Source organism: Microchirus variegatus (genome assembly GCF_963457635.1).
Source record: "Microchirus variegatus genome assembly, chromosome: 3".
Lineage (NCBI taxonomy): Eukaryota > Metazoa > Chordata > Actinopteri > Pleuronectiformes > Soleidae > Microchirus > Microchirus variegatus.
Window position 1 is genome coordinate 10585994 of NC_139804.1, and position 26314 is coordinate 10612307.

Genomic DNA, 26314 nt, shown 5'->3' on the forward strand with positions numbered 1-26314 from the left:
CATCAAGACTGCTGTTGAGCGGCCGGAGCCTGCGCAGTGACGTCTGGTCTGAGGTGGGTGCAGCTCCACCAGAGAAGGAAGCGGAGTTTCCGGCTGTTTGCGGCGGAGTGAGAGGACTGCAAACGCCGTGAACCCCCGAGGAAAACGCCGCCGCTGGCCAAGTTGCACTTCTTGTGTCATTTTCTTTCATATCTGGGACAGGTCTGGGTTTATTTTCTCGCGCCGAGGGGGTCGGGCAGCAAACCGAGCGAAGAAGCGGCACAGGGCGCAGGGGGTGAGCCACCAGCTACCGGCATGGCCAGGGACTACGATTACCTCTTCAAGCTGCTCATCATCGGTGACAGTGGTAAGGCGACGCCGGGGTTGCGGAACGGGAAGTGGGCCTGTTTTTTTTTTAACATGGAGGGAAGCAGACATGTATTAGTAGGTCATGTGTTGTGGTCTGATACGTTTATCACTTATTACTTTTTTATTTCAAGCATTGGGTTTAATTTTTATTTTTTTGTGAAATGTACACATCCGCCATATTTCCGTGGCGCTGACAGGGCGGAGGTTGTGTAGGTCCGGGCTGGGCATGTCAGCCGATCAGGCCGGATATCGCTTCCAGATCAGTAGTGTTCCAATTTTTTTTAATCGAATCGACGTAAACATTTGTAATAACGATACAACATAGCACACATTATAACCCACATAATTACACCAATATGGTTCCAATACCCCTTAAACGTGGCTTTTTGTTTGTAACCTACATTAGCCGTGTTAGCTAGGTGGCTAGCTGGAAGTTAGGCTAACCTTGCACCTTGGTAATAATCTAACTACTGGTCGCTGTGCTGACAAGCTGCTACGCTACGAGGTTGGCGTGTTAATGTATGAGCAAAACGAGTTGTTGTTTATCAGTTATATACGATATTGTTTTACGTTTCACCAGGGTAAAGAAAGTACAACGCGTATAGTTAGCTGGCCAGTATAGAAGTGCTAGCCGCCGTGTAGTGGAGGAATGCTGCACTGCAGGCTCCGGTTTACACATTTCTATCTAACCGGTTAAAGGACAGTGAAGTGGCCAACAGAACGGCCACTAACAGCTGTAGAGTCACCCAGTTAAGTGCTTCTGTGTGCCAACACCCTCAGGTTCATAGAATACTGGAGATTGGTTTACCTGAGCTGTGTTTAGCTTCCTCATTATGCTAAAGCTCGAGGCGAACCTGGTAACTGTTTATCACAGGTAGATGAGTATACTCCTGTGTTTACACCTGATAAGTAAAGTCATATAAAATTAAAGGGTTTGACAAGGCAGCATTATAATTAACACGTTAACAGCGATATACAACCAGATTGCACTAAAATCAAGGTTGAAAATGTAAAGATATAAATGATTAATAATTTCAATGGTGAGAAAATATTTTATGTATGAGGAGAGACCAAATAGGTTAGAGGGCGCCAACAGAGAAAGCTCCATCATCTTTGATTTATACACAAGAGTAGGGGACAATCAGAAGTTATTGCGAGGATGGTCATTGCAATATGCGAGGTTAAAGGGTCATAAATGTACCAGTAAAGACTGCTCCAGTTGTATCTCCCTGCTAACATGTCTTTTTTTCAATGTGGCTCACTGGCTCCACCCTTAGTAGAATTGTAGCCTTGTCCTGCTGGAACTGTTTGTGTGAATTGACTGATCTTGGCATTCATTGACAGCCCCGATCCTGGCACTACCCCATCAGCTGGCTGCTCACATTTTGGGAGTAAGGCGGCACAGCAGGCCCTTGACTGCCACTCACACACAGAGGCCAGTGTCCACTCAGTTACAGTGGACTGTGGAGATACAACTGTCTGTGAAACTGTTGATGCACCATGGTCATTTAGGGGAAATCAGATGTGACCTTGTGCCGTTTCTCAGCTGCACACAGATGTAGAAACAGATGTGCTGATGGCTTTCCACACATGCCTTATAGTGTAGTGTCACTGGGTAGACATGGCACATTAAAGCTCCCAGAGTACAAAACGATGATGTCTCCTCTGCTTTGAAACTTTAGTTATTGTTTATTTGAACAAAAAAACTACCATGGAGACCACAGGATTCTGAGAGCTTTTTATGTTAGGACCAATCAAATATGAGATGACAATAACACAATGGGTAGGCTAAGTAACAGGTCTGCAGGTTGAGTCGCACCCCAGGCTGGGGAGCAGCGTCACTTCCTAACCTCCAGTTGTTACTTGACAATTGAGACGCATCGCTCCCTCTCATCTCTTTTTCCTTTTAATCCCAATCCCCTTTCCTCACTCTGCTTTCTACTCTTCTTTCATCTGATGCACCCCCCCCCCCCCCCCACACACACACACACACATTATTTATCTTGCTTGGTAAAATTAGAATCCCGCTAATGCTTCCATTCGATGTCTTTGCCACTGTGGCTTTGATGCAAGCCATTCTTCACAATGTTTAATCACACTGATTGAACTTCCATGCAGACATGTTGCTCTAAATGAACCAAAGTCTAGCCTTGTTTAACTTAAAGCTGTAAGCCGTACATTTAAAATATAAACTAATGTCAGTTGCATTCAAACCACTGTCAATTGAGTCCACACAACACTGATCAAGTCTGTCAGCTCCATGCAGGCCCGTTCAGATCCATTTCACCTACCGACATTACCCTGCCACACACAGAAAATGTTAAGCTGCATTGAAGAAAACAGCAACAGTTGTTGCTGGCTGACCTGTGTTTTTCATGTTTTTCCTTAAAATTAATTTTCAATATGGAAAAAAAATCATCACTTTCATGCAACTGCTCTGCATGTAAGAACATAAAGCTACATAATTATTTTCATTGTGAAGGGCAGCATTGTACCTCTTGTTTTTTCCTTTCTTTTTATTTCTTACTATTATGAGAAGAAGAAAATGTTGTTATTATGACAGACAGAGGCAACAGCAACATAGTGCTAGTCAAGCAAGACTGCTGCAAACAGGTTGCCGTACGACGGAAGCACAAGGAAGCGGCAACAAAAAGTTTAACAAGTGAATTCTGCTGCTCAAAAAACTTGGTTGTTCATCAGTTTTATGGCAAAACAATACTTCTAACCCTTGCTCACCCCTACACTGCCACTGTATACACTAATGGCGCTTTTCCACTAGCTCCGGGCTACACGGCACTGAGCGACACGACACGAAACGGCACGGTTTAGTTGTGTTTCCACTACAGAGAACGTACCTTCTCAACGTGGGCGTGGTTATCACAACACGGCTGCAACCCGGCTGCGCGAAACTGCTATGACGTCTTATACGCGAGACACACACGCATATAAACAATGACGGACGTGTACTCGTTCTGTTGCTCGGTCTGTGGCATTTGTTCACACACAGAAGAGAAGATCGCCAGAAAAAGCTACAGGCGGCAAGAAGAAATACTGTGGAGGAGTACAGAGAAGTTTGGGAAGTCATACAACATGAAACTGAAGATGAGATGTTACGAGACGACGAGTGAGGGTAAGCTAATATAGTTGCTATCGCTAACTAGCTCATATACAGTACTGTGCAGAAACGATGTTGTTTTTTTGAGTATGTAATACTCATGCATGTCTTGAACCAGAAACATTAATTAAGGTTCCACTCCAGTATTAACAGAGTTGTGTTATTGTTCAAGTGTAAGGGTCGATCACACTAAATACTGGACACCTGTAGAGGATGTTTTTTTTAAAACAACAAAAAACTGCATACATATATTCTGATTGTGTTCCAGTATGGTGAAATAGAAATAATGATCCTCTATTGTCATTATAGCAACAATCTAATGGTGGCCTCAGACTTCTACATAGTACTGTACAATTGTACAGCGTAGTAATGACCGAAAGCAATCTCTATTTTTGGTATTCTGGTATTAACGTAAGCATGCTGCCTGTGTGTTTCAGATGGTTCTGTCACTCCTGAAAAGGAATGACTGTGATGTCCAGCTGGTGAAATCCATGGTGGTGATGACCTGCTGTGCTCTGCATAACCTGTGTGAAAATCATGGTGAGACCTATGACACTGAATGAGATGCACACACAGCAGCTACAGTGGTTGAACCTGTGGTGGCAGTGGCACAGGGTGTAGAGGATGGCAGAGATGTAGGTGAGGGCCTGATGTGTCACTTGTTGTGAATTTGTAAAATGCTTTATTATTGTACTGTTTTTCACTGAATTACAAATAAAAGTTTGTACTTTCTGCAGAGATGTCTCCTTTTGTCTGTATACGTTTTGTTTGTAAAGGCTGCCACAATTAAAAGAAAAGAAATACGCATGACGTAATCACATAAGTCACATTGTTGTTTATTCAAACAAAAAAACACAGCAAACCAAAGTTAAATTGCACAGCAAATCAAATAAACTGTACATAGGTGGTGGAGTCCTAGGACAGGAGGGAGGAAATAGGTCGCATGCTCCTGCCACCTATTGCCTGGACAAGCTGCCCAATCACTCAAAGGAATGCGTGGTTGAACGCAGCACTCTCGTGATGTGGCGGTTACGTTGTGTCCGGTTCCACTCCTGCTACTGAACATCTTCCACCTGAAGCTCTGCGAGGACAGCTGTGTGCTTCTTTTTCTCTTCCCTACATAACACTATAGAGAAGAGAAAAGGGGTTATTAATCAAACCATTAAGGAAATACACAAATGCTGTAAATCATGTTTATTATTTCTTACCAGTTGCACAGATCTGTGGTCTGTGGCGAAGTTGGTGCCCCCGATAACGAAGCAGCTGATGGCTCTGCTGGGGTGGATGAACACTCCTCACATATGGAATGGGATTCTTGAACAAAAGAAGTGTATACATACGCTGTAATTACACGCATAACAATATATATATATTCAGCCACAGACTGAAACACCCTAAATGAAGGAGCTTTATCATTATTATTATCCTTTATTCCTCCCTGCAGCTGTTAGCTCTCAGTAGACAACATATAACCAGGCTCCTCATCCCATGTGCAATATACTGTCTTTTTGCAAAAGTGTAATATAGACATATAATATCCGATGCTCATTCTCTGTCTATAATGTAAATATAGAACCCATACTGTATATTCTGGTCTAGTCTGTTTTAACACGCAAAGACAAAACGTTACACGGTAGTAAGTCTAATTCATGACTTGTACAAATCTGGTTTCTTTTACAGGTTTACGTAATGTTTTGTTGTAGGTTGAGCACCTAATAGCGACATTGCTAACTAGCTAGCCAACTACGTTGTCTCGTGTAAACAGACGGACAGAGATTACCGACACACATGATGTTACTTTTATAATGTCTTGTTTAAGCGAGTTTATTCTCAGCAGTAGTTAAACGTTGCTCTTAGGCTGAAAATAAAAAACTTACCGTTGGCGTGTGCAGAGTTATTGGAGTTGCTGTGTTACGCCGTGAGCGGACATCGACTCCCGGCAAGACCTGCTCGTTACGGGCGGCTCCGTCCAGCTCTCTGTATTTTGTCGTCTCCGATTAAACACAGGACAGTCTGGACCTCGTCGTTGGACCATGGAGTGTTCTTATGCAGAGTCGCCATGTCGAAGTATTTGCGCGCTACTATTTTTCGAAAAATGGTGAAATAGACTCCTGCATCCTGTATTTTATGTCGCGCTCATGACGCACCCAGTGACGACACTTCTGGCCAATCAGTTACCGGCAGTTTTGACCAATCAGCGCATAGTACCTGCGCATAGTACCGGCACCACGAATGGAACCTCACCACCGCAGGTACTAAAAATAGTGCCGAGTTCCAGGTACTACGCTAGTGGAAACACTCGCTAAACCGTGTCGTGTAGTGTAGTGCCGTTTAAAGTCGGGCCGGTGGAAAAGCGCCATTAAATGCTCCCTCAGGTCTGAAAGAAGTGCTTGACAGGACCCGTGTTTAGATGGAGGTAGCACACATACATTGTTTCTGCAAACCAAGGCAAAAATAACAACATTAAGAACAACAACAGTCAATAAAAATTACACAACACAGCTTTATCTCCTTCAACCTTGACAGCCTTGTCTTAGTACTAAATCCGTAGTGACACAAGGATTACTGCAGATGTTTGTGTGGATGTCTTGTTTTTGGTTTGCAGTCATCACATGTTGTTAATCTTGGGCAACTTATATATAATTAGGAAGTAAAGATATATGGAAAGCTGCTGTTTTGTGGTTAGAAACCCCTTCAAACTCGCAATGCAATTGTATTTTTGTTTTAAAGCTAAAAGTCAAATTATAGAAAGAATGCATGCTTTCTGTTTTTCTTGTTTTTCTCCTGATGCTTTAAATCTCATGATGCGTTTGTGTTTCCTCCTCAGGAGTGGGGAAGAGCAGTCTCCTCTTGCGATTTGCAGACAACACATTTTCAGGTGTGTGGCTCTACCTCTGCAACTGTACCATCGTTTTCTATACTTTAAAGTTGTTGGACTTTATTAACTCTGTATTTGTTTTGTTTGTATGTGTGTTTGCAGGTAGCTATATCACCACAATTGGGGTGGACTTTAAGATCCGGACAGTGGAGATCAACGGTGAGAAGGTGAAGCTACAGATTTGGGATACAGCAGGACAGGAGCGCTTTCGCACAATCACCTCCACGTAAGTAGACTCATGTTCACTCAAACTTGTGCATTTCCATGCGAAACTTTTTATTTTCATATCGACTACTGAATCTGAAACCATGAAATTGTGGTCTTGGGATTAGGTATTATATCAGGAAGCAGTTTGGAGACAACAAGAATAAGTTGGGGCTGTTCTGTGAAACTGGGTGGAATTCCCCGCAAATCCTAATTACAGATGTGAGAGGGAGGCTCCTGGTCTCATACTGCCGTGCTTCATGGTGGGAAGGGCTGAGCAGCTTTGCCCTCTTTTGCTTGTAGTGTGTATCACACTTCTGTCCAGTGTTGTAACTATGTGGCTCTGGATTCACACTGATGTTGGGTAGGGCTGGACGTTTATGGCAACAATAATAATCACCATTATTTCGATTGATATTGAAATCATGATTAATAAACACGATTATTCATTGATTTCAAAACTTGAGTATTTATTGGACCACCAAAACTCAATTTTAAATATAACTGTAAAGAACAGCCGTAGCGCCCAGAACGCTCACAAAATGACGTCATATCCTGTGTAGTGCCGGGTGCGTGAGCTCTAAGGCGCGCACCTCTGAATTTTTCTAACTTTGTTGGCTGCAGTGCGCCTCAACACTTCATTTTCAATGGAAGGCTGGCCGAGCAGGTCCGCTTTTACAAGCATTCTATGACTATGAGAGCACCGAGACAGTCACATGACCTGATATTCATGGAAGGAGATTATTACAATGTTACAAAAAGATGATGGTTTTTGCTGTAGGACGTGAAAAAAAGAGAGGGGGATCGCTTTGTGAAGGGCAAAGGAGAAGCCCATAGAAAGAGTGGTGACCCCGGTGATTCTGGTGGATTATGGGATGTTTGTCCAAATACGTGAAACACCGAGGGACGGACCGTCATTTTGAGACCAATGTAAGCGAAATGCGGAAAGTTGTTGTTAACAACTGTTGCTAGGCAGTGGACGTGTACCGGCAGTACAAGTTGAATATTTTAGGTGTACACCCTCTGACAACGTCATTTTGCCCATGGCGATAAATTCGAAAATGGCTGTGGGTGAATGTAGGCAGGCTACCGATATGTTCATATCCCTTTAAGATGCTCACGTGACCAGTGTTGGGAGTAACGGCGTTCAAGTATAAAAACGTTACTTACGTTAACGGCATTATTTTTTCAGTAACGGAGTAATCTAATTAATTACTTTTCCTATCGTTGCAACGCCGTTACCATTACTGAGAATGTAAAGTGTCACGTTACTTGAGTTAGTATAATTTGGTTGAATGAAGTGCAGCGGTGTCAGGCTTTCTGACAGCCTCACATCAGCTGCAGTGAGAGAGCAGAGGTGGAGATGACTGATGGCGACACCGTTGCAAATGCGATGATGATTGGCTGGGTGGGCACTTGCTCTGCTCACTCTGTCTCACTGTACGCTCTAACACAGAGACAATGGCGACGAGCCAGGGAAACGTTGCGTTTCCAACGTGGAAGTACCGACACTACTTCTTGCCTACTGCGGTCAAAGGAAGAATGTTTATGTAACATGCACACTATGCCCGGGGAAAAAGAGTTTATCCACGTATGCCTCACGCAGCTCGAACCTTATAAAGCACTTGTTGCTGCTGCCGCTGCTAATCCCATCCCAAGCCCAGATGCAGTTAGCGTGAGCTCCAGAGAAGGAGACGGAGCCACTCCGTTAAAACAAGCAAAGCTTGTGTTGCGGCCGAGCTGAACACGCTGATTGTAAGGGATGTTGTTGAAAACATGCTCCCCCTGTCCACTGTGGAGTCTGAGTCATTCAGAGCTCTCCTCGATAAAATACCAACACGAGGAGTAAGGGGGGTTAGCACATGGAATAATATGTCATGGGGTAACCCCATATTAAGTGTGTCTTAATTTTACCCTTGAATGCAATGTGTCAATTTTATTTTCAATATTTATTTTTTATATATTTTTATTTCTATGCCGGTTGAAATCTATTCAAATAAGTTTAAATAAATACCAAATGTTCTAAAATACTATACATAGTGTTTTTATTCTTCATTCAGCTATGATAAACATATTTTATGTTGTATAGGATGTAATAGAATGTAATAGCATTATAGAACATCAAACATATAAAAAAATAACTTCAGTTACTAATATACTAACTAAATTATTTTTTGGGAGAAGTAATTTGTAACTATAACTAATTACTTTTTTAAACACTGCACGTGACTCCACTCCCTCTGTAACAAGGGAAAGAGACGTTGAGGAAAGACAAAGCGGCTGCCGCGGCGAGTGTGGTAGCAGTTTTGCCTACTTTGACAATTAATCTGGCGACTTCTGACTCCTCCTCGCATCTTTTTTTGATAAAATCGACTCGTGACAGGTCTCCGGACTTTTTCTGGTGTTATCTGAGACTTTTGTGGTGTTTGGAAACTCTCACGTGAAAGCACGTATCTGCAGTTAATGTGCTCAACAGGAGGTGGGTGCTGCTGGGATCTCCGCCCCCTCCCAAAGCACTCACAGGCAGAGAGGAGACCTCTGGTTTATAGAGCGCGACGTAAATGTTTCTTCACTCAGTCTCACACAAAATATATCACTGCATTTGATACATATCAGACATAAAACACATATATATTTTATATCTGATATGTGTCAGTACTGATATCTGTGTGTCACGGTACACATGCTTATATCAGGAAAATGGTCAATTATGCAAATTAGGCAATGACGTCATCTCGTGACTTCAAACTTATCGTTTATTTTTTGTTATCGAGGTGAGCTGCTCAATATATTGCGATATTGATTTGAGGCCATATCGCCCAGCCCAAGTTCTCACCATCCTTCGCCTCTGCTTATCTGCGATTTTTCTTGGTCTGCCACTTCTGGCCTTAACTAGAACTGTGCCTGTGGTCTTCACATTCCTCACAATGTTCCTCACAGTTGAAACTGAGAGCTTACATCTCTGAGATAGCTTTCTGTATCCTTCCCCTAAACCATGATGTTGAACAATATCATTGTTTTCAGGTCATTTGAGAGTTGTTTTGAGGCTCTCATGTTGCCACTCTTCAGAGAAGATGCAAAGAGGAGATTGGATTCACCAATCACCAATCCAGTGTATGGAGGTCAAAGGTCACTGAGGATACCAAACCAATTTTGGGTTCCAATAATTAGTGCTAAAGGTATTGAAATCAATAAAATGACAAGGGTGCCCAAATTTATGCACATGCCAAATTTTTTTTTTAAATAATTCTTGCACACTTTCTGTAAATCATATAAACTTTATTTCACTTCTCAAATATCACTGTGTTTGTCTCCGAAATTATAATTTAACTGGAATTTCATATCCAAACAACCAATGATTTATAAAGGAAAATCATGAAAATTTACATACAAACTTTTGCATACCACTGTATGTCACAAATATCACACAACTCATCAACTCAACATGACCTGGACCAGTTTTACAGTAAAAAGAAAGCTTCAATCTATTCATTTCTGTTCTGCACAGCTTTATCTTGGAAAAGAGAATATTGACCAAACCTGACACATCACACAGTTGGTAAACTTAAATGAAGCCTTTATTTATGTTTATGCCAAATGACAAACGTTATAACTTCCAGAAGGAAGTGACTACTAGCCCCATAAGCACACCTCTAACCACAGATACAAGTCTCACACCTTTATAAATAATCGGCAACAATTGTGAACATGATACAATTTCAGACTCTCCTTTAATGACAATCAGTTCTTCTTTATTAAAGCCCAATTTATACTCCTGCTTAAAGTGCTCTACGTAGCTTACGCTGCTCTGTGCCGGCCACAGTGCGCACCGAGGGTCCACACAGGCGGAGCTGATCACCGCTGCCAAACTATAAATACGTCATATCTTAATACACACACCACATGGTTAGACTCTAAATGGCTAATTTCTTGCCTCAAATGATCTTAAAACTGCATTCCGGGACAGAAAAATATTTATTTCAGGTGAGAAACGGCCACTGTTTCAATGTTATTCTGCTGCAACAACAACAGTCTTTCTCTCTCGGACGCCATTGCTCACTGTAGCCAAAAGCACAAAAACTTTGCGTAGCGACCCCTACTGATCGGGCGGGAAATTGCGGTGCGTATCCGGCACCACAACGGAGAACTATGAAGGCTCGAGGGGTCTCCGTGGTTACGCAGTCGGAGAAGTATACTGTGGCCTTAACTCTTGTTGAACTTAAACCCCTGATAACTATTTACATAATCAAACCATCGGGCTTTATGGTGTATTTGGTTGTGGAGGAAAAGGATAACCTAAACTATGGAGGACTTTAATATCCTATGTGTTGTGTTCATTCAATGTGTTACAATAGTAAACCCCGGTTCTTAGCGGAAATAGTTTAACGCCCTTAAAATTCCCTCTATTTTACTGTTTTTACTAAAAGAACTTTGACATTACCATGTTGGTTGATGAACCCGACCTCAGCCCGACCTGAGCCCAACAATTTATTCATTTCTGTTTGAACCCAGTCCAGCCCGTTCTATGCTCTAGTAAACACACTCCATACGAACAGCTGCTCACTTCACTCTGATGAAAATGCTTTCCCTGTCGGGCAACATATCAGGACACATGCACTGCAATGATAACCACCACTCCTGCTGTTCACAGCATATTGCTAATCAAAGTTTCTAATGGGTCAGCAGACAACACACCACAGCAGTTAGTCTCCAGCTGACAGTTTACTCATCTCAGGCCGAGTAAGGCCAGTGAATGCAAAGTGCATGTTGATTTTAAATGTCAGTTTTTAAAAGGAGTGTCTTTGTTCTTTTGCGCTATATTGTTTTTCATGCAGTCATCTCCCCTCCTCTTAATAACAGTAATAATAATTGTAAAAAATCATCAGAATAGAGCTGCAACTAACGATTATTTTCATAATTGATTATTGAAGTAATCGTTTGGTTCATAAAATGTTCATCAGTGTTTCTCAAACATAGAAAGGATGATGTTCTCAAATGTCTTGTTTGGTCCAAAAACCAAAAACTATTCTGTTTCACTAATATCTTTGTTATATGGCGCAAAGAAAACAGAAAATATTCACATTTGGTTTTTTTTAAACGGTTAATCGGTTGTCAAAATAGTTGATGATTAATTTACTAATCGATTAATAATCAAGTCATTGTTTCAGCCCTATAACAGAATAACAAATTGGTCTTTTTCCCTGTATGAAAAGTCCAAGATTTCTTTAATGTAACTATGCACTGGTGTTATTGCTTCTATGGCTGTAAACTAAATCTTAATGGTTTGTGCCTTAAAAAAATTGAGGACGTCATTATTTTGAGATTTGGGAATCAAGGATTTAGATTTTCATAATTTTCTGGATTGTTTGTAAACTGAGAAAACAAACAACCAACCAATTTGTCATTGATGAAAATAATTGTTAGTTACTGCTAGAGATTGACCAATTTTCAGGATCGACACCGATTATTAGTAGTCAAGGACGCGGATAACTGATATTTGGACCCAAAATTAATTTGCAGTGAAAGTAAAAATATTGACATCAAAATTTTGAATAATACAAACACCAACACTAAACTTCATTTAAACACCTTTAAGCATGTGTTTATTGAACATATCTTTTAGGATCTTTATTTTTAACTGTAACAAAAAGTGCAGGACGATCCCAGGCTCGGCAGCATCTCTTATAGATTTAACGGAAATGTTAATTAATTAGTAAATTAATTAATTAAATAAATAAATAAATAAATAGCTTCCTGAAATGTTATTAAGTAAATAAAACAACGTTTAATAAAATTGGCACAGAAATGTGAGTCTCAAATCAATTAGTAGTCCCAATTGCATGCATTACATACTGCCTTCCCTGGTGTTGGTTGAGAGTAATATTTCCATACTGCACTAAGTCTATCCATCTGCAATAAGGTTTTGAAAAAAGAAGAAGTTAAACAGGACTTTAAAATGACAGAAATAACGGAAACGTGTCTCTTAAACAGTCTGTCTGGTGCTACACTTGTGTTTGACGCTGGGATGGAAACAAGTGCAATGACTGGTCTTAGTCGTCCTCGAAAGACACAGGGCTGGAGGGACTGCGAGCGAGCAGAGCTGCTGATTATGTTTAAGTTTTGGTCTCACAGTAATGTTACTAGTAGTAGTAGAAGTTGTAGAGGACTGGGATTTTTATTACAATTTCGGGAGAGTCTGCTGCCTTAACTTAACCTTCGAGAGGTATATCTGTTCTGCGCAGCTTCTCTTTTTCTCCTCTCTGCCGTGTCTGAGCACTGTGCATGCAGAGTTTTCACGGCTGCTGATTGGCTGTTACCGTGGCTCTGTGTGTAGCCAATCAGATGGTGGTGTGGGCGGGACAATGCTGGAGACTGAGTAGTGCAGTGGTCATCAACCTTTTTGAGACCAAGAACTACCTGAAGGGTAAATAATAATATGGAGGGCTACCATATCAACATTTTATGCACCTTTTTGTTTTATTACAATTTAAATGATAAATATTATGCATTCAATTGCTTACACATTAATTCAAGCGATTGCTCCTAACAGTTATCAGTTTTTATAAACAATTTCAATGATATTTTACTGAGTGATCATATGGATACATGCAAGTGCGGGCTACCAGTTGCTCTCAGGCACCATGTTGGTGACCCCTGGAGTAGTGTCTGCAGGCAGAGAGGTGCGGCTGTAGCAGAGCCAAAATAACCCAGTTTTAAATTGATCTATAATCGACCGCCAAAATGCCGAATATCGACAGTGATAATCGGTCGATCCTTAGTTACTGCCTTTGTTTGCCCCTGAGGGAACCATCTTTTCATCCACACAACACTGCTTAAGGTTTGCATTAGGGAGACATAATATGTTTAACTAAAAGAAGGCAAAACATTCCAAGCATTTCAACTAAACAAGCAGTTCATAGTGAGTGGATTCTCATTGACCAGATTGCTTTATTATTAAGTTTGTTTACTGTGGCGTTCCTTGACTCTCTGTAAACACCCATTGTTCAGGCGGCTGCTGCTGTCGGCTATTCTTCATTAGTGTCCCTCACTGCGGATTGCAAAGGGATGGGAAATTCCCCAGTAAATTTCTGGAAAGTTTATATCAAAGTTTCCAACCTTCAATTTGTGAAGATTTCCAGTTTATTCCCATTAATTCCCATAGATTATCATGGAAAATGTGTACTGTTGAAATTTCCTAAAATCTCAATCTCGTAATGGCAGATTAGAAGAACGGCGCTTTTTCATTTTACAGTTCTGGCTCTATTTGGCTCAAATCTACATGTTGTTGTTTTTTTGCTTTTCCATTAGGGATAGTACCTGGTGCTTTTTTTGTATCTGCTCTGGCGAAGTTCCAAGCAAGATGAGCTGATACTAAATGTGTCAACAGACTGCCGGCCACTGATCAGAGTGTCGTCACTGGAAGAGTCATGGGGGCGTGACGTCCGACTCAACAATCAAACCGAAAAATGTCAAACTGTAGATCAGTTAAAAGAGACTTACAAATCCTGAAAAGCAGAAGAATCACAACCTGTTCAGCTGTATTTCAGTTCTGGGACTGTGTTAGACGGAGTCTGTGCTCCGGTCCTACAGGAAGTACTGAATGATTCGGTGAACAAATCTTTTTAATTAACTAATTCCAATTATTTAGTACAGCGAAAACAACTGCTTTGACAGTTACAAGTTTGTGTGTTTGTGTCAAGTATAAGACATCACAGCAAAAGTGGAGCACCATACACAGTCCCAGTGAGGATGACCACAACACCTAAATCATCCAGAGAGCAATACAGCTCCAGAGTAGTGTGACGCAAGCCTATTAAGGCTCAATAAAGTAAGGCTGACAGACTGCTGAAGGACAGTGGCATGGTGCCTCATTGGGTCCTTAATGAAATTCACTGTGGTGACGATGGAACATGGACACAGACCTGCTCAGGCAACTCAGCCTGGAGTGATTCACAGCCTGGCTGCTATCACACCTTTCACTCATCACATCAAAATGAATATCGCTAAAGTCACAGCTTAGTACAAGTGAATGTATTTAAAACTTTACAATTTAAAACAGGTTTACACACACGCAAGACCTTCTACATTAATAGTGTAGCCATTGTTATTTTCTGTGTGAAGATTAATGGTTTCCTGAGCAGCCGATGTAAGGCAGTGTTAAAAATTAGATGGCTTAAACTTGTCAGTGGGGATTTAATAATGACACCCATTTGGACATGCTTTACAATGACTTCTTAAACTGGTACACACCTCCCTGAGTCAGCTGACGGGAAGAATGACAGCCAACTGCAAAGTTGCCTCAGTGAGCCTCTGTCGGTGTAAAAGTCAGCTGCATCATCTTTAGCCAACAAACAACCAGAATACAGTGGTATGCAAAAGTTTGGGCACCCCTGTTAATTTTCCTGATTTTCCTTTATAAATCATTGGTTGTTTGATTAAGAAATTTCAGTTAAACATATAATATAGGAGACAAGCACAGTGATATTGGAGAAGTGAAATAAGTTTATATGATTTACAGAAAGTCTGCAAGAATTATTTAAACACAATTAGGCACGTGCATAAGTTTAGGCTAGAGCTGGGACGACTCCAAAAATCCTTCGGCATGAATATTTTGCGTCGACACGTCGTTTTTTTCTGTTGAAGCCCCGTTCCAAACAATGTTTTTATTTTGGATCATTCTTCTTTACAACACATCTCCAGTTCAGTCAGGTTTGATGGTTTCTGAGCATGGACAGTCCACTTTAAATCACACCACAACTTTTCAATAATATTCAGGTCTGGGGACAGAGATGGTCATTCCAGAATGTTGTATTTGTTCCTCTGCATGAATGCCTTAGTAGACTGTGAACAGTGTTTAGGGTCGTTTTCTTGTTGAAAGATCCAGCCCTGGCACAACTTCAACTTTGTCACTGATTCCTGGACATTGTTCTCCAGAATCTGCTGATATTGAGTGGAATCCATGCGACCCCAAACTCTTGGAATGCTGTGTTCTTTTTCCACCATGAATAACGCCCCTTGTTTTGCCCAAATAACTCTATTTTAGTTTCATCAGTCCACAGCACCTTATTCCAAAATGAAACTCGCTTGTCCAAATGTGCTTTAGCATACCTCAAGCGACTCTGTTTGTGATTCAGGTGCAGAGAAAAGGCTTTTTCTGCATAACTCTTCCATACAGCATTTCCTTGTGTAAAGTGCGCTGAATAGTTGAACGATGCACAGTGACACCATCTGCAGCAAGATGATGTTGTAGGTCTTTGGAGCTGCTCTGTGGGTTGACTGTGACTGTTCTCACCATCCTTCACCTCTGCTTATCTGAGATTTTTCTTGGTCTGCCACTTCTGGCCTTAACTAGAACTGTGTCTGTGGTCTTCACATTCCTCACAGTGTTCCTCACAGTTGAAACTGAGAGCTTAAATCTCTGAGATAGCTTTCTGTATCCTTCCCCTGAAACCATGATGTTGAACAATCATTGTTTTCAGAGTTGTTTTGAGGCTCCCATGTTGCCACTCTTCAGAGAAGATGCAAAGAGGAGAAACACTGACAATTTACCTCCTTAAATACCCTTTCTCATATTGGAATCACTTGTGTTTGGAGGTCAAGGGTCACTGAGGTTACCAAACCAATATTTAGTGATAAAGGTATTGAAATCAATAAAATGACAAGGGTGCCTAAATTTATGCACACGCCTAACTTTGTTTAAATAATTCTTGCACACTTTCTGTAAATCATATAAACTTTATTTCACTTCTCAAATATCACTGTGTTTGTCTCCTATATGATATATTTAACTGAAATTTCTTATCCAATCAACCAATGATTTATAAAGGTAAATCATGAAAATTTACAGGGGTGCCCAAACCTTTGCATACCACTGTATATGATCTGTGCCTGTTTGAGAGAAAACTAGTGGTTGGATTGAGGCAAATAGCCACAAACTGAGCAGAAAACAACAAGCTGCTTCGTAATTGTCCATTGTGTTGTCTGTTGTGTCACGTTTGACGTCGTCGTTCATTGTCAGACCACCGGTTCAACATCATGCTACTTATCTCACTAACACGGCCATCAGTGCACACCACGCCTACCGAGCAAAGGTACTGTTCTCAGTCAAAACACAAGCCTGACATTATGTGAAGATTCAAATCCTGTTTCAATTTAAACAATAATACCTTATATAAGAAGGTTGACATACATGAGCTTCTTGTTTTGTTGTTTGCTTTGCCATTTCCTTGTCTCTTATTGACTTCTGGTTGGCTGCAGCTATGTGGTAGCGTGTCCTGGGCTTTTTCAGAGACACAAACACTGGTTAAATCAAAAACCACACAGATACCGCTTTTTGTAGGGTTGCTGTGAGGGCGACACACAGCAAGGTTATGCTAACAATTTTAGCTTACTGATAACTGCTCTGCCATGACTAAAATAATGCATGTCGACCAACCAAAGCTTCACACACATACCAACCGGCAAATGAGGTAACACATCAATTTTAGCAGCACGCATTGTTTTTGTTGGTTATCCTGTGTAGTTTTCTCTGGGAAACACCTTCATTCAGTTTTGCTGTGATACATTTTCTGTTGGCTTCACCACTTAGCAAATGTCAGTGCTAGTGCAAAACCAGCTCTGTTCACTCTGGTATCAACATCCATATGAAGTGATGCTTTCACAAGTGCTCCATGTTCATTGATGATGCATTCAAGTACCAGTCAGTCAGAGCCAGACAACACTCATAAGGTTTCTGAGAAGCATGTGGTCACATTTCTTTCAGCGCGTTCAGAGTGAAATAAAAGTGAAACAAATGTGTCCTGGATCACAGTCAACCAAAAGTGTTACTAACGTGGTTAGCACACTGTCATTAACCACAGTTTTAACACTGACAGATACAAATGGATGGGAATTATTTGAAATAAGGACCTTTAATACCAACTGAAGTTTTTATTGGCTACAGTATTTAAACAAAAGAACAAGTAATGTATTAGTAGTGAATATTCCATTCATGCACTCTGTGATCAGAGTCTACACCCTATAGGGTGCCAGTAGTCAGGTTTGATGGACTGAGCTAGTACTGTGGTTCATTAACATTTTTATTACCTTGTTAGTGTGGTTTAAGTGCATAAAAAGTGACTGCAGGCTCAGGCTGGGGCAAACATGCCTGTGGTGTGTGTTTATTTTTATTATGTGCAGTGCAGTTTACACACATACACACATACGTACATTCACACACTACAGACGTCCACCCCTGCTGTCTGGTTCCTCATTACTGCTGGACATGGGAGACAACACCATATCCCCACTCTGTCACACCAGGTAGCAACACACACACAGGCATATTGTAGTTAACAAAAGATTCTTTGTTTGCCACTTTCTAGCTTCACTAAGGATGCTCCATCCTGCCTGATAGTCACTCGTCTCTTTAAATTAGTTAGTTGTAGTCCATCATGTTGTGTCTCTGCCTTCGTCTAGATTCAGCTGTCCATTACTAGTACATTTTCCTCCAAAAGTATATTTGACAAAATTCAGTTTTTTCAGTTACATGCTAATATATACAATATTTAATTCACACGCTTGTATGATTTGTTACTATTTAGCTGTTAAAAAAAGAAATCCAGCTAAATATACTACACAGAAAACCAGGATACCAACATCAATTGTAGAAAACCCCATACCCAGTCATTTTTTAAGCTCATTTTAAGCTCAGAGTCATTAGTCGGTTTCCTACCCAGTTTCATATGATCACTGTGTCCCATCCGAGCTGAGATTTGTCTCCTCCTGCTGGACATGTGTCACCACAGTCAGCATCACCATCTTTTCTCAGCCTGACCCCCACAGCCTCGACAGAGATGAAATCCACCCAGTTTGCCTTCATTGGCAGCAGGTGTCATGTTATGATCTAATTCATTTATTTGTAGCTTTGTTCACTTGTTTTTCTCAGACTCTTATCTATACTTTGTGTTAAAGGCTCATTATCTGTGTTTGTGTCTCTCTATCTCTGCTGTGTTCAGGTATTATAGGGGAACACATGGCGTCATAGTGGTTTACGACGTCACGAGTGCAGAGTCCTTCGTCAATGTCAAACGATGGTTACATGAAATTAACCAGAACTGTGACGACGTGTGTCGAATATTAGGTATGTGTTTTTTATGTCTTTTTTATAGTATAAATCAAAGCACCATTTCATATATACAGTTAGATATTGCTCTGACAGAAATCATTGGGAAATGTTTTTCTTCTTTCAGTGGGAAACAAGAATGACGACCCCAACTCCAAGGTGGTCGAGACGACTGATGCGCAGAAGTTCGCAGAGCAGATGGGAATCAATCTGTTTGAGACGAGCGCAAAAGAGAACATCAATGTTGAAGAGGTAAATCAACTGAAGAATACTGACAGGCATGTTTTGTGTGGAGTTTGCTAGGAAGCTTAACTAAAGCCTTGAATCTTACAGTGTCTGAATCCACTCTAATACCTGCCAGGGTTCCCACAGGTGCTTGAAATCCTTCAACTTTTCTGAATTTGAAAACATTTCAAGGCTTTAAATCAGAGATGCCAGGGTTACGGCCCAACTGTACATCCCATCCGGCCTGCGGGGTGATAAGGGGAAAGTGTTTTTTTTATTTCAGCTAATTTTAAAACATATAGGCTACCGTAATTTCCGGACTTTAAACCGGTACTTTTTTCACACGGCTTGGATGACCAGCGGCAAGAAGTTTTGCCGGCAGTTTTCGGGGGAGCTGGACAGCTGCGTTGAGGTTGTTCGGGTCTTACGCTGAAGAAGACAACTTCAGTGGTTTTAGTGTGCGGCTTATATTCAGGTGCGCTCCATAGTCCAGAAATTACTAATTTAATTCTCAGTGGAATCCTCAGCTGCATCTTCGCTGGTAGTGCTGACGGTAGACTAGTCATCTTTTAATTGGCCTAATAAGACACGTTTTAATGTGCAAACCTTTAATAAATATAATAAAATTTACAGTTTACACTTGTGTTATTTAAAGGAAATGTGTTTTGCTGGCACCTAGTCTATTTTGTTGCATTTCTAATTTATAAATGTAGGCTACCTTTCAGGGTAACTGTCTCCTGCTTTAGGCTGTAATTGTAATGTATGTAATTGTAGGCCTCATTGCGAGGATATTTTGCTGCCAATGCAATTTCTTTTTGATGTGTAGGCTTTCATGAATAATTTCAAATTGCCTACCTATCCATTTGTTGAGTCAGTGTTTGGCCTTTTCAGTCCGAAAGTGTAATCCGTCGCCTGAGGTCTCACTTGAAAACAATCTGGCTCCCTGTCCAATTTCACCCTGGCATCCCTGCTCTAATTAGACAGGAGTCATTGAAAGTGCTTGAATTTTGTGCAAAAATATTATTTATATTATTTAGAAAATATCTCCCTTGTTTGTTACGGCGCCTGTTGCTTGATGTACATAGACTAGGCCTACACGGAACAAACATTGCGTCATAGTTACTAGCGGTGTTGTGCACACTGTCCATTGTCTCACTCCGCCATTGACATGAGTTTCCATGCAGAACAATGAGCGATTAACATTAAACAATGGAGAGCATCACATGATTCCTGGGAAATGAAAATTCCAAGATCACTGGCTCACCAAAGAAAATTACAAACATTGACTTTGACCAAGCTCCCAAGGACAATCACTTGTCCGGATGCAGAGCGTTCTGCAAATCAATGAAAGTTGACGCCATGGCGAAGTTGCCCTCCCACCTTAAGCTGTGTCAGCACATTTTGTCATTGAGTTTTAGGGAATTGGTCGTTGAATTGATGTCAACCAAGGTGGTGTTGGTTAGTTAGTTAGTTAGGTCAACCGGCGTGCAGCCTTTTACAATCGCTCCTGTCCAGTCTTCTACTTTTTCAACCTTTTAACTTATTTCTCATACTTTTTTTTCATTGTATGTAATACAGTATGTGCAGGGCTGCCACAAACAATTATTTTGATAGTCGACTAATCATCGACTTTTTTTTAAGATTAGTCGACTAATCGGATCATATGTAAATTGAATGTATAACATACAGTTTATCGCACCTGCATGCAGCTGCTCTTATATAACAATCATTAGCTTTCAGTTTGAAGTGTTTAAGGTATATGCTACCTATAAATGAAGACAATTAAGATGATAGTTCATTAAACCTTTAATGAAATATGCTTGTAGCAACAAACATAAAGTGCAAACAGCCGAGTAAATGGATAAGGCACTGTTGTAACGTTACAGAAAACGAATGAAATATGTATGCTAAGGCTAATGAATCAAATCGCTAATGTTAACGTTTACAGCTATCAATATGAGTAAGTCGTAAGTTAGCGCTCTGTTTACGATAATGTTAGCAGCTAACTAGCCCGTTAGCTTGCTGAGATGACTGTCCCTCTTCATCGTCGTCAGCCACAACATGCTTCCTGTTCAGGTGCTTGTGCATCGCACTTCTGCTGCCATGAAAGGCAAGTTCTGTCTTGCAGATATTGCATTGCACACTTTTTTCCTTTTTCTCAAAATGCTCCCACACTTTTGAGCTCCGTTGCCACCATGGATGTATTATATGAACTGGCTAGAGCACCGCCTCCTTGCTTCTGTTCATTTCTATGAAACTGCTCACCCAGCGCATATGCCCAAAAAGTTTTTGACTTCCGTGTTTATTTCCGGGTTATGGGGCCCACAGCTCCACAGTCCACACCGTCATCAGTGTCACGATGTCCGGGACTGAATACAGTGATTAAGTGCAGCATGTCAGTCTCCTCTCCTCAATGAATCCACACACCAGCTTGTTAATACATCGATAATACGTATAAAAATAAATGTTAATGAGCGACGAATAAACAACAAAACCTGCTTTGTCATAATATTTTAAAAATGTAAACGAAACCCCCTCATTGTCTTAATTTTTTCACATTTCTCATAGAGTTCATGTCCTACGGTTCACTGATAGCAGCACTGTTCCCGAGACGCCACAGGAATGTTTTTCAAATATGAAACTGCATGAATTAAAAATATAGAATATAAAGATCTATAAAAGCCTGTGTCCATGTCTTGAGGTGTCCTGTGGACACTTTTACAGGCGTCTCTTTTACTATTGCAGTCAATAGGGAAATTGCTTTTTGGGTCCTGTGAGATTTTTTGTTGCAGTGGCCACTATGTAAACATTGTCTTCAAGGGAGAGGGGGCAGTGCTCAATCCAGCTCATATTATACATCCATGGTTGCCGCCGGGTCGCCATGACACCAGCGAGCACGGCTGACCCAGATTACCACTACTACTAAACAGACGCGGCAGTGGAGGGTGCCGCAGCAGTTTTGAGAGAGAAAACAAAGAAGAAAAAAAAACGACGACTACTAAATTAGTTGTCAACGATTTTAACTTTTTTTATCGCTACGGAGCTTCTACGTTCTCTGAGAGAGCAGAGCAGTGCACACACACAGATTAAAAAGAAATGGTCAGATCTCAAGGTGGAGAAGTGGAGGGTGTGAAGTGACCGCAGCAGAATTAGCTGCTCACAATACACATCGCTCGTGTGTAAAAATGGCACGATATTAAACACTTTGAATTTATTTTTTATTTATTTCTCACAATTAATGAATGCAGAAGTACGACTGACATTTCCAACTTTACGCCCGCTTTTACTGACATGAATACTGAACACAGGAAGATGATCAGGGGCTTGTTAGAAAGCTCTGTAGCTCTAATTTCACCAGCAGAAAATAAAGAAAACCAAAAACATGATATTTTAATGCGCACATGCCCAAATGTGCATGGCGCTGGTTTACATACGGGAATTAAATTATTAAAAGAATTAACTTAGTAAATAAAATTTACTCACCCAGGAGCCACCCATCGTGCACTGTGCCAGCCTCTAGCCTGTCCCCATGCTGTTAGTCACAATGAACCAGGCCACCTTGCCACGATGTTAGTTAGCTGCATATGATTTGAACATTGATGGAATGAAAATGTTTCCTATTAACGTAAACAAAATCTGTGACAGCGCTTTTATAGCAATGTGTGTGCAGTCAATAGCTCCGATTACATTAGGGAAACCGGCTCTCGCTGAAAATTGCGCTTTAATGTTGCCCTGTTTAACAGCATTGTATGGGAGTGATGATGATGATGATGATTCCGTCCCACACAGCTGACGTGGCTCAACTCAGGGTTGACTGGCACACTCCTGACCGCAATCGACTTATGAGCCAATTATCATCGTTGCAAGTAAATCCTCGTGTTCCCTAAATACTCGCTCACGTTGGATTGCACCATTTGCAAGGTGTTCATTGTTCATAAGTGTGTCTGATGTGCACATCACTCTGACGACTACTTGTTTTCACATTATTAACAGTTTCCCAGCATCACCACTAAGTGTCGCCAAAGAAAATTTGCGTACGCCAGCCCTAAATTTGGCGTGGGCACAGCACATTTCCACGGTGATTTCACGTTTCATTCATCTGAACGTGAGCGTGGAAAAGGACATACGCCACGTTTTTGTGCGTACGCAACCTCTGTACATGAGGCCCTATGTCATCTGGCAACATGAGATGTAAACACAGCTATACTGAGGCTTTTCACAAGGCTTAGTCGACCTTGTAGTCCTTGTGAACTAATTTGTCAATGGTTTCAATGTAACTGGTATTTGTTTGTATTTAAAAGTTATTCACTAAAGTTTCAACAGTGTCTTCCTATAGTATGAAACTAGAGTGAGAAAGTGTGATCTGCAAACCTTTTGACAAACAGTTGCAGTGTTTGATGTGGCTGATGTGATCACTAATTGCCCGTGTCTGGTGTTTGTGCTTCTTCATTCTGCAGATGTTCAACTGCATCACAGAGCTAGTTCTAAGAGCCAAAAAGGAAGTGCTGGCCAAGCAGCAGCAGCAGCAACAGAACGACGTGGTCAAACTCACCCGGAACAGTAAACGAAAGAAAAAGTGCTGCTAGCAACCTCCAAGCCACCCAACAAAATGGCCGCATCATCACTTTTTCACACACACTTAAGCAGACACACACACACACTTAAACAGACACACACACACTTAAGCAGACATACACACACACACACTTAAACAGACACACACACACAATGGGACTCAGAGCATCTAAATTAAAGAGAAGATAAAGATTTAATAAATATGAAGTGGAAGATTTTAAAAAATAAATAAATAAATGTAAAAATGTCCCCTTTGGACAGATAAATCATGGAGACTTTAAAAAGAAATGAACAGATTTTATTAGATGTTAGATCAAGTTTTATTTGGAATTCAGCAGATGGGCACTATTTACCCAAGGTCCTTGTTTCTCTAAGGATCTGCAAGTTGACAATTGACTGCCATAATTCCTAGATTTATATCCACATAATCCCATTCTCTTTCATCAGTAGCTCATCTCTCCTTCTCATTCCACTGCACATGGGACATTCAGAGTCATGTCAAACTGAGGAGGAGGAGGAGGACTCGCCATTTTGGATCTTTTTTTCATTTTTTTTTTCAATTTTCTGTTTTTTTTGGGAGGGCCGGGACAGTTGTGTGAGGCAGCGACTCTCTGGTCAGTCAGGAGACGGTGTGTCTTTTGGAACAGGTGCCCGAGTGAAATCATGGTCTCACCACGTCTCTACAGCTGACGTCACCATGGCTCTTGCCACATCATGAACTGCTAGATATTGTTTTTATTTGACTTGATGGGGAAAAAGAAAATCACACGGATGATGATGATAATTAGACGATCTTTAGCGACTAATCCGATGGACAGAACTGGTGACATTGTCATGTTTTAATTTTCTTTGTTTGTGTTTTGCCAAGCTTCCCAACCTCTCCCCTCTTTAACCTCCAGTAGTGCTGAGCCAACAATAACTGATTTTACATGTTTGTCTTTTTGTTGTTGTTGTTGATGAAGTGCAGCAGAGCACATGAACCTGCTCCCTGAGCTCTTGGACGTTAAGCTCTGACAGCAATCACTGCAGTCTTACGTTGCTTTTTGCTTTTAAAACCCGTTCATCCTCCTGTTTTTTTTTTTGTTTTGTTTTTTTTAAATAGAAGAACGATACTGCCAATATAGTAGAAAAAAACACCAGGAGCCTAGTGGCGCCTCGCATTGGACTGTTGCCATAGTGACACCTGGTTGCCGAAGAGGCAGGGTGAATCAGGGTCAGATTGGACCCAGTTGAGTCCTCAGGAAGTGCTCAGGGTTAAACCCTCCTCCCACCCTCCCTATGTCAAGTTTCTTTACCCCCCCCCCCCCAGTACATATCAGCACCTCTCACGTCGACGGACTCACTTCCTGTTTGTGGTCACATGAGTAGGCTCTTACTCTGGAGACGTGCTCCACACATCTCGCTAGTTTCTGACCATGTAACGCTTTGTTTGACCGGGTATTTAAAGAGGTTTTTATCTGATCTACGTTTAGACTGTCGAGGATTTTCCTCAGCGTGCAGGATATTCTTAACTCATGACTGATGTCAAGTTTCTATTATTATAATTTTTTTCTGTCACCACTTCCCCTGCTACCTGTTGAACTGAAGTGTTACCGGACAGTGTTTCCCGCATCCATGATGAGTGTGTCAGAGTTGTTACTGTACGGTCCGGGTCATACTTTCATCGTTCACTAGTGACGTAAATGTTGTCATTCACTAATTTGTACGTTGACCCTACATGGATGCACATGAGCTCAATTATTTGGTGTCAAGAGACAACGAAGAATACAGTAACCTTGGAAACCTGCTTGAGTCTATGTGAGGAGGTCCTTTTGTGCCCACGCGTACAGTTAAGCACTCAATACAAGGACATGCAAAAGGGGGTGAAATCCTGTTGACAAATTGCCACTACTAGAATGGATATGAGATTGTGTATACACACGCAGGCTGTCAATTCTAGTTTGAATGGATCGTGGCCATGTACGCACATGCAAAACAACTCTCTGCAGACATGGAGCATGGAAAGTATGACCCCGTCCCTAAGAATGAATGGGGATGAAGTGCACCACTGGATCCGAGTGTGTTGGGGCCTGAGCTCTCCATCTCCATGTGCACCACCAGGGTTTTGTCACAGAGGCAAAGCATCACATTAATTGATGCTTTGCAGTGCTATCACTGACATTTTTTTTGTTTTTGAATTGGGAGAGTAATAAATGAAGAGAGTTGTAGGCACTGGCTCAGAGTCTGTCGGAAATACTGTCTGTCTCACCCTCTCGACGTGCTCTGGCGGGCAGTTTGTGATTCTGATGAGCGTCGAGTGGCCGCTGCATCGTCCACGGCCCGGAGATGGCATCGAGTCTCACACTTTATGATTCTGTTCATTCTGTGTATGTATATATAAATATATTTGTGTGTTTATATTCAAATAAAGAACATACACACATAATTGGCACACCAAAACGTGCATGTGTGCTACTACGTGGAAACACACTCGTCAGCTGTGGTTTGCTGTACACTGGAGAAAAAGATGTACTATTCATTTTTCCCTACATGAATTTAATCAGTAATAAAAGTTTTAAAAGAATAAATATTTGACACATAATGACTGATCTCATTTTTCTGTGGTTTGATGCTTGGTTTTAAAGCAGTGAAATATTTCAAATGAATCCCTACTCCCTTAGTTACTTCATGGATAAAAAGGTACATTATGTAATATTTAGGATTTTTTGGCAGAAATTGAATATATTAGCAGAAGAATGATATAATTTCTTTCAAATAAAAACCATTTCGGTTTTTTTGTAGGCCAAGAATCAGCTTCCAGATTTCAAATTGTAAGTATTAAATATGTTTGATCTTCACAGTCTGTCTTAATGTCTGTTAATATTCT

At 41.1% G+C, this 26314-nt stretch overlaps 1 protein-coding gene and 1 long non-coding RNA gene across 2 annotated transcripts; one reads left to right on the forward strand and one right to left on the reverse strand.

The window, feature by feature from the left end:
* Positions 1-95: 95 nt before the first annotated feature.
* Positions 96-25982, forward strand: rab35b (RAB35, member RAS oncogene family b). The gene is made up of 6 exons (XM_083887257.1): positions 96-346; positions 6291-6341; positions 6444-6567; positions 18542-18666; positions 18776-18900; positions 23331-25982. The coding sequence occupies exons 1-6, from the start codon at positions 295-297 to the stop codon at positions 23457-23459; spliced, it is 606 nt and encodes a 201-aa protein (XP_083743383.1). The 5' UTR covers positions 96-294; the 3' UTR covers positions 23460-25982.
* Positions 4290-5600, reverse strand: LOC310924362. The gene is made up of 3 exons (XR_014592787.1): positions 5341-5600; positions 4672-4777; positions 4290-4589 (listed from the first exon to the last, which is right to left on the reverse strand). It is a non-coding gene; the product is annotated as an uncharacterized lncRNA (long non-coding RNA).
* Positions 25983-26314: the final 332 nt, after the last annotated feature.

What these genes read in the sequence shown, in the direction of transcription:
- rab35b (XM_083887257.1), top strand. Translation starts at nt 295, where the DNA reads ATGGCCAGGGACTACGATTACCTCTTCAAGCTGCTCATCATCGGTGAC. An exon ending in GCTCATCATCGGTGACAGTG is followed by an intron (nt 347 to 6,290) that starts GTAAGGCGACGC and finishes TTTCCTCCTCAG; the next exon opens with GAGTGGGGAAGAGCAGTCTC. An exon ending in CGACGTGTGTCGAATATTAG is followed by an intron (nt 18,667 to 18,775) that starts GTATGTGTTTTT and finishes TTCTTCTTTCAG; the next exon opens with TGGGAAACAAGAATGACGAC.